Source organism: Alosa sapidissima, chromosome 4, assembly GCF_018492685.1.
Source record: "Alosa sapidissima isolate fAloSap1 chromosome 4, fAloSap1.pri, whole genome shotgun sequence".
NCBI classification, from domain to species: domain Eukaryota; kingdom Metazoa; phylum Chordata; class Actinopteri; order Clupeiformes; family Clupeidae; genus Alosa; species Alosa sapidissima.
In genome coordinates this window covers 36,940,471-36,949,922 of record NC_055960.1, presented here as the reverse complement: position 1 = coordinate 36,949,922, position 9,452 = coordinate 36,940,471, and the positions used below count along the sequence as shown (strand labels likewise).

Sequence of the window (9,452 nt, the reverse complement as noted above, 5' to 3'; positions counted from 1 at the left end):
TTTACGCTTTAGCCTCTAACCCTATATGCATATGAGCTTAACCCAAGACATTTTCCTATTACTATGTGATAGACAAAGTCTTTTTTGAATCCTTGAGCCCTTGACATAAAAGATACAAGGAAAACAATTTATACTGAAGTACTACCATCCTACCTTTCAATGATTAGACACATCACACACAATTTCCCTCTCCTCTGATTCCCACATGAACTACAACTGTATTTTATGTAATGTGTTTAAATTTACACACAGGTGCGCGTCATGGCCATAGCTTTCTAAAAAACAACAATGAACAATGTTTTCATCTTTACATTTCTTTATTTTCAGCAGATCCAACCAATGACTTACAATAAAATTAAATGTGTTAACAAGAAATGAGATATGCTGTTCCATTAGCAGTTGTCAAGTCTGAATGTAGAACAAATGTCAACATGAGCCAACATTGTTAAGTGCAGTTCACCATTTATAAAGGATTCCAACGGAAGTCATTTTAAAAGTGTAAAACTGAGTACACACTGCAAACAGGAATGAGTCTAGAAAAATGTGTTAACAATATTGACTGCAACATCCTGTCTACTTTGTACTTAGCACAATAAAACACACCGAGCCATTCAACTTTCAAGTGTTCTGGAAAATACACCAGTAGCATCTTTTTTCCCCCTCACTGAGAACAGACTTGCTTTTCATCGCCATCACCACTGCATTGAAAACACACATAAAGCCCATCATAAATAAATAAATAGTTGCTATTTGTTTTCCCCATGTCAGAAAAAAATATATATATTTTCACTAAAAACAAAACAAAACAAAAAAAAAGCCCACATCTGTTTATAACTATTCACATGTCCTGCCATTACTTCATACATTTTGGCCTCTTCAATAGAAAAAGCAGTTTCATGACACTTTGCATTGCTTCCCCACCTAGTTAACTCTGTGTTCATTCTGAGGTTGGACAAAGACAAAACTTAAAAAGAAAAATGGAATAAGTTAAACAAATGCTGAGGTTTTTTTTTTCTAAGTACTTCAGAAACAAATATAGTACCATCATGATTGGACAATCCTTAGGGACAACAAGCTGACATAACCTTTGGAACATACAACAGACACCACCTTCAAAGGTGAACCCTGAAGGACACCACGTCTCGAGACACCATGTAACAATTTATAATAACTGCTATTTCAGTTTCATATTTATTTGAACAGCTAGTTCAAATAATGTAGTTTTTTCATTTGCTTTAAAAAGTGGCAGGTCTATTAATATAGCAAATGTAAATATCAAATGGCAGGTGGAAATTCAATGGTATTAGGGTAGTTTTCTTCTGAGAGCCACTCTGCTTATGGCCTATTTGCCCAAAAAAGAAAACTGTCTGCGTACACATCAAGCCTACAGTCAATATCTAAAGACTACGCATTCAAGATGGTCCTCTCTATGAACTATTATCAGAGAAAGAAAACAAACCGATATTTTGATCCCTTCAAATATTTCCTTGAATAGACATATCAAAATAAAAAAATATTTGACAATATCTGAGTTATTTACTATTCATTACTGTTTGTTATAACTTGTACAGTACTTGACGTTCAAGTCCGGAGGAGCCAGAAGGGAAACCCTTCCCAGCATGTTAAGCAGAATAGCTGTTGAGAGTGGACTGAGGCATTCACAGCTCATATGACCAAGCTTAGGGAGTGCTGTCGCATGAAGAAATCTTGGCACTGTGCTGCATAAAGACCATGGCTGATCCTTTCATAGCTCCACACTAATGGTTGTTGTTGCTGTTGGTGTGGTCCTGCACGTGAGAGCGCGGCAGGTGAGAGTCAGGTGGACTTGCTGGCACGGTGACCCCTGCTGTCTACGGCGCAGCCCTATTGAAACACAACCACCTGCACTGCTCAGAGTGCTGGCCGTGTGACAAAAAGAGGGCCAAACAACGCATCTTGTGCAAAGGCCGAACACAAACAAAAAACATGATAGGAAGAGCTCCTGGCACTGGCGACCTTTTCGTTGGTACTGTTCTGTTTTTTTTTTGTATTATTGGTTTTATCATTATTGCATATCCACTTCCCCCAACTTGCCACCCTGTGACCTGAATGAGCTCTAGTCCTTAAGTGTCCACCGAAAGACAGACTCCAAGACCGACTGTCTCGGGAGCCTTGAAGCGGTGGTAGATGAGCCTCCTTGTGTGTCGCTGCCCAGGTATCCCTTCAGCATCTAATGTAGAGGCTTTGACGAAGGGAGATGGATAAAATACCTTTCCATGAATGGAAATAAAAAAATGAAAGAACTAAGGAAGTATGGGCAACACAGGAGGCTTCAAGTGCTGGCACAGGAGAAGAGGAGCGAGAGAGCGAGAGAGAGAGAGAGAGAGAGAGAGAGAGAGAGAGAGCAGGGAATGCAGATCGAGAATGAAGTGATAGACCGAGAGATGTTAAATAGATATCGGAGAGGGGAAGGGTCATTTCTCTGTGACGGCCGCTGCCATGGGGGTCCGCATGGTTCCACGGGCTGTGGCGGCAAGTTCTTCGATCTCTGCGTTCAGCTTCCGGATAACCCACTCCATTGCTTCCCGACCCTGTGGACAGAGACGACAACCCAGGGTTTGTTAACCAACGTGCGGACTTCATTTCAGTCTAAAGTACAATTTCCAAAGGGTCATAAGACATTTTCAATACATTGCCATGGTTTACATATTTGATGACTTGAATGCATGACTGTAGCCTAGAAATCTAGACGCACCCTAGCGGCAGCAAATGTAGTTCGCTGCCTGGGCTAGGCTTGCGAGCTGGAAACTTCGATAGGGCCAATCACATCGTGTATAGAGACGTTAGGCAGGCTTAACATAATGATTGATGGCAGAGTTGCAACGGTTCGGCTTGAATTCCCTGCTACTTGAAAACAAAGAAATGGATGTTGCTGTTGGCGAACAGCGTGACACGAGTTAAGCTTTTTTTAAGTTGGCAAAAGTTTGAACTAGCCAACTAGCTCCGCTGGTGGGAAAACGCATGGGACACATGAGTTGTAGTGCTGTCCTATTGCGTGCAGAGGGAATTTGAAAGATAACCGATTATACCGCCCCTCGGACTGAGCACTGCCAACGGTGAGTCCCCAGACCCTACATTTTAATGTGGGTCTGGCTCATCAGGCTAGCATGACTGCATATATGCTCTCAAAATATGTCCTGCGACCATGATACTGAAGACTGAAGGTCAAATCCTGACCTTGGCAGGAAAACTTAAGTCGATGCCCTGCAGTCAGTACAAGTATGAATCTGATCTGGACCTTGTTTACACGTAATGTCCATTCCTGCACCAGTCGAGACACTCACCTTGCTAGCGTTTGTTGAGATGGTGCTTGCCATGACTCCCTCCAGGTAGCTGCTCAGACTTACTCCCTTCACAGAGATGAGGGCCTCTTGAGTCAGTATCGTCCTGCAGAGATTAGCACAGTGAGCACAACTGGGACACTTATCCCTCGACCAGAACTATCAGACAGCTCGGCGACTAGGCCAGGACATCACAAGCCCTTAACGTGCCCTCGAAACTGGCAGAGCACCATGAAATGTTAACGCAAGCGTGACAAAAGACAAAGAGTGAGAATTGAAGGTCTTACTTCTCCGGGTCCTCTGGGTGTGGCCTGTAGATGAGTCTCTCGTCCACTGAAACCATGTTTGTAAATGTGATCTGCAAATGGCAGAAAATAAATTAATTAATCAAAAACAAACAGTCAAGTCTCTGTTCACCTCCACCCTAGTGAAAAGACTGTGTTCTGCGCAAATCTGGTTTAGTCTCATTTCAAGTCAAATCTGGTTTAGGCTCAAACGTATGGTCCATTATTTAAACTGGCAGAGCTTCCTGCCCACACAGTGTGAACATCAAGGCTTTGTGCTTGTCACATGGTTAGGTTTGATTGCTGTGTTAGACTCACGTTGGCTGACTGTAACTCAAATGTCTTTGCTTCAGGGTCCACCACTGAGTGCTCCTGGATGTAAGTGCACGACCGCGTGTTTCCAATGATCTGAGGGAACACAAGCACAGGGCAAATCAGTGACGATCAAAAAAAACATCACCAAACCATGCATACAATAGGTGCTTACTTTACTAAATATTACTGGCAGAGAGGTCAATAGCAACAGTGACTGACAGATAGACTAATCCTCTCTCTCAGTGATTAGTCAGACCGTTGCCCTTCTTATTCCAAGATCCCTCATCCACATTAGACAGATCATTGCCTCAGTCATCTGTAGCATGTGCTTCTAGTTTCCGAGCCTGACGCTCCTTGGTTCTTAGAAAGGCATTTATAGTGAGGTAGCAATTGATTTAGCATGTTCTAGTCAACTAGTTTGAAAGCAGGGAGCAAAGAGTGCTTGAGGACTTAGGCATGTTATTAATAGACGACTCGTACTACCTTTCGTAACCTCTCTTGGACCTAAGTCAAGAAGAGACACGCAGTCATTGGCCGGTCTAGTTCACACTGCCGCAGGTAGCCAAGACTGGTTAGCTTTAATCATGCAAGACAGTGCTGACATGTGGTCAAATGAATCAAACCAATAAACACAATAATCACTACCAAGAGTTCCAAATTATTTAATCATTTTAGTTATTTTTACTATGAGAATAATAATAGTCTGTGTATGTTACTACACATTACAAAGTACAAGGCAAATAGTGCTGTACAATGTTTTCCCAATCATGACTATAAGCTAAAACCAGTGTAACCTGATTTTAGATTGTGCTCATCATGTCTCAAAAAGACAAAACAAAGAACTCCAGAGAACCGCACAAAGATTAGCTTCACTGAATGTGTCTGACCTACTATTGCAATCACGTGGAGGGGCAGCTGGCATGTGACTATTTGCACAACATTTTTCAGACAGATTTCCACACAATCTAACTAGCTAATTGCACCTCCAATCATATGAGGACTGGGCCAAATCTATCTGCACAACGTTAGCTCTGCAAAGGCCAAGGTGAGCAAACTTTGTACGAGGACAAAGGTCAGGGCCCCCAGTGTGCCTGTGCGTACACCAATCTGTGTGAAGTCTGACCGCCAAACGAAGCACTGCTGGTGGAAAAGCAGCTACGTCACTCCACGAGGGTGACGGGAGGCATGGCCCTGGACGGCATGTGCCAGACTGGGAAAAAACTGGCAGTCAGCCATACATAACACCCTGTACACCCCCCCCCCCCCCCCCCCCCCACACACACACACAGAAATAGTCCTTCAATACGGTCAGCTGTTTGCACACATTACTTGCCAGGTGATGTGGCTGGGATACTTAATTTTGGCACTGGATTTTTAGATAACGCGAGTGTGTCCAGGGCTAGTGGAAGTACCATGACTGCGGCAAAAGGAAGCGACACCATCTCGAGACATCTCTTCTCGTGGCTGTGACCACTTCCTGACAGACTTCTCGAAACATTAATGCACTTAACGGATCGACAGTAACATTGGCAAAAAAGAATCCTGTTCACAACGACTGAGTGATGGTTAGAAGAACACCAACCCACCGATTTCACTATGGATGGAAGACCCCATTCTGTGCTCAGTAGTCTTTTGCTGTGGAGCCGTCCCTGGGTGTCCACACTCCTGTCCAGCACGTCCACTCCAACTACGCTGGGGTTCATGGGGTTGGGGTACTTCTGCATGGCAGCTTTGGTCACCGTCTCCCATGGGTGGCTGTAGAAAATAGGACAGACACACAGACCTTTACCTAGATTGCTTAAGAAGCATAGTGACGCATTCACCTTAGTTAATCTTCTACAAAGTGTGCTTTATTAGGGTCCTTGGATAGCCTTTGGTATATGATTTGGTACTGGTACCCACACTTTATCTCACAGCAAGAGAAGTCTTGCTAAGTTCAATCTAGCCACATGACTTGGAGCATTCAAGGACTCGGTTTCAATTTAGCAACTTCAATTTAAACCCTGTGAGCTGCACGAGATCAGTGAAAAGCTAAGGCCAACACTCATTACTTGCTAAAATACCAAAGGAACCATTAACTGTTTCAACCTCAGCACTCCGGTCAACTGCCATCCTTTCAAAAGTGCTCTATAGATAAATAGAAATTGACATTGAGAACCTACTCTTTCCACGTGATTTCTGATAAAAAAAAAAAAAATAATTAAAAACTTTACCTTGTAGCTACTGAGAATGCACTGCAAGTCACATTTATCAGAGCATTTGACAAGCAACGCCAATTTGTTCATTCGAGATGTTAACCGTATGTTTAAAATCGTGGACGCATCCCATCCATACATTGGAAAAAAAGAAAATTCTACCATATTAAGAACTCCATCATCTTTGATATCTTGACAACTGTGAGCTGTTGCCATGGTGTTCGCGAGAAACCATGTGCACACTGACGTAAAATGGGCGGCGCGGCAAAATCTGGGGAAAAGGTTAGCGCTAGCTTTTCAGTCAAGGGTAGTTACGCAATCACTGAACTTGTCGTCGTAGTACGATCTGATAGCGGGCAGGAGCAGACCGTTCATTGTAATACTATCCTGCAGAGACAATGCTCCAATTTAGCATTAGTCATATTTTATGACACAAAAAGCATTATATGTATATGTTTTGTTTACAGAAGTAGACACCGTTGCATGCACCATTGCATCCAAACGTGTTATCAAGCTAGCAAGGTTAGCAGCTACACCAATTCACAAATGAACTTGGGTAACGTTAAGGTTAGCGCAACGTTAACGCTGTCAAGACCTATTTTTTACAGTCTATGGTAAAGACATGCCGAACATCAGAAAACAAGATCCTTTACCGATACCGTTTAAGTGTAAGTAAGCAAAGGACCCAAATAACACCATGTGTTTAAAAAAAAAAGCTCACGTGACATTAGGCTAACTTAAAGCTCCATACGATGATTTAACGTTATGCTAATGTTAGCCCTAACACCGATAGCCACTAAACTAACGTTAAAATGTAACTTACGTTAACGTTTAAGTTACTAGCCGCTATCATTACTGCCCAAGATCCACAACGTTGTCTGTAAGGATACTTTCAGGATATCAAACCAAACTGAATAGCTAGTTACAAAGATAGCTTCGTTCCCCAAAGTGACATTGTGTAAGTTAGCTAACACTAGTCTTTTCACAGGCCACCCGGCTAACACTAGGAATTGCTATTATTGCTAGGCTAAGTTGACGGTAATGTTAGACATGCAGCACCAGTTGACATCACCATACACCAATTTCAGTGTAACTTTTCTTAACAGGCATCTGTTTTTATAAAAGGTATACTTGCAGTGTTCAAGGTTGATAATCTATTACAAATCCACGAGGCCGTTCATTTACATAACACCGCCAAATATGCCATCATTATCGTTACACTCCAGGCTGAAGCTTAACGATAACTTAGGACTTCACCGACAGTAACTTAAGTCAGTTCCTCTTAGAGGACAAATATCTTATTGAGGTACAAGGCATACCCACATGACTCTAAAACAAAGCAATATCGCCAACTTAAAAAATAACCTGTTCAATTCTGATATAACTTTTCTTTACACTGTTAGCAGTGTTAGCTAGGGTGGCTATAGCTAACATTTGCATAACTAACGTTAGCTGGCTAGCAAATAGCGAGATCATTCAATTGCAATTTCGCATGGATTTATGAAGAAAGGTAGATGTTTATATTTGATGTCAAAGATTGAACAATACACTTACTTAAATATGTGTTCGGAGGTCCAGATCTTCATTGTGTTAGCTGTCAGTTCAGTTCAGATGTTTCTAGGTGAACCTCCCGGCGAGTGCAGTAGTTACACTGACCAAATGCAATGCTTTACAATCTAGAAAAGTAGTTGTGAAATGTAGAAATGTAGTTCCCTCCTCCTGTCATATGAGTTGCGCACTTCCGCCGGCTACCCACTTCATCAGTAGCCAATCGACTGCGCGGGGACTGACTGGAAAAAGGAGCACACCCCCGCCACGTTCTTGTCTAGGTGACTTCCAAGTCAAATGGGTCAAAGATACAATGTAAACCTTAACTGTTACATCAGAGACAGGTATTGTGACATCGCTACGTCCTCTGCCAGTTGTTTAGCCTACCTATTTTTTATTTTAAACATAGCCTACCCCTCCTGACAAGTAGACTAGGTCTGAAGTGACATTTAGCAAACGCTTTCATTCATCTTTATTATAACAATTATAATATGCTTTCCAAAGGTCTTCTATCTGTCTTTCTATTTCTATTAAAAAAAAAACTCCAACACTATTGTGTGGTAACGTGCAATCTACAGACATAATAAGCCTACTTTAAAGTTTTTATATCAGCTTGTGACATGTGGCGTGTCAGCTACCAACATACCTTCTACAGTTATAGAGTCAGTGGTGTATTATTAATGTAACAAGGACTTCAAAGGTGTTAGGTAATGTTTCAAATAGCTGATGGCCAAGGTACATCAGCCACAGACATAACCATAAGGTTGAGTAGGCCATTTAAAAAGAAATCATCTCAGGATGTACTGCAATTTCACGTGTCAGGCTTAGACTTTATCTTTGGCTCTCGGCCATTTATTAAAACACACAGGCATGAGACTTCAGGCACTAATAAAATTGCAACTGGCATAGGCTTTCAAACACGGCACAGGACAGTGGGCAAGGGTAGCACACATGCAGACAGGAAACAGCAATGGGGCATAATTATGACCGCCGCGCAGCGAAGCGGTTTATTTTCTCCTGGATTTTTTTTTCTTAGTGATTCTTAGTGATTCTTTTTTTTTCTTAGTAATTTTGTGTCAACGATTCCTGGGACACTGAAAGACCGGGCTGCACGAAACTTGGTGGCCAAGTAGCCTCACAAGGATGACACGGAACCATTGTTTATCGTGTTGATCTGGAATTTGAAGTGTAGGATCATTATGACACCCTCTGAATGCATGCCAAGTTTCGTGGTATTCCGTTCATAGGGCACCATACAATAAATTAATATATGTGTACCTTTAGTGACTGTACACTACGCATGCACACCCACATGCAGTCATTAACACACGCAAACACACACATGAAGATACATGCACACACATGCAGGCACACACACACTAAACACACACACACACACACACACAGGTATGCACACACTCACACACACGCACGCATGCACATACACACATAAACACACACATGCATAAACACACACACATAAAAACACACACACACACACACACATAAGACACACACAGTAGACATGTAGGCATACGCACACACAGGCACGCACGCACAGACTCACATGCACACAGACACACACAGGCACACACACAAGCACACGCACGCACGCACGCACAGACTCACATGCACACAGACACACACAGGCACACACACAAGCACACGCACGCACGCACACACACACACACATAAACACAAACACGTACACTCACGCACACACACACACACACACACATAAACACACACACACAAACACACACCCCATTACCCCCACACACCTACTCACC

At 42.5% G+C, this 9,452-nt stretch overlaps 1 protein-coding gene across 1 annotated transcript; it reads right to left on the bottom strand.

The window, feature by feature from the left end:
* Positions 1-298: 298 nt before the first annotated feature.
* prelid3b (PRELI domain containing 3) lies at positions 299-7,910 on the bottom strand. Its single transcript, XM_042089886.1, has 6 exons — positions 7,669-7,910; positions 5,506-5,674; positions 3,923-4,012; positions 3,608-3,678; positions 3,324-3,426; positions 299-2,570 (listed from the first exon to the last, which is right to left on the bottom strand). The coding sequence occupies exons 1-6, from the start codon at positions 7,698-7,700 to the stop codon at positions 2,454-2,456; spliced, it is 582 nt and encodes a 193-aa protein (XP_041945820.1). The 5' UTR covers positions 7,701-7,910; the 3' UTR covers positions 299-2,453.
* Between the last annotated feature and the right edge of the window lie 1,542 nt (positions 7,911-9,452).

Bases quoted from the DNA above. Each gene is read 5' to 3' on its own strand.
- prelid3b (XM_042089886.1), bottom strand. From the start codon at position 7,700: ATGAAGATCTGGACCTCCGAACACATATTTAA. The intron at 5,675-7,668 runs GTAAGTGTATTG...TATTTTCTACAG, and splicing joins ACCTCCGAACACATATTTAA to CCACCCATGGGAGACGGTGA. The intron at 3,679-3,922 runs GTGAGTCTAACA...TGCCATTTGCAG, and splicing joins TTGAGTTACAGTCAGCCAAC to ATCACATTTACAAACATGGT.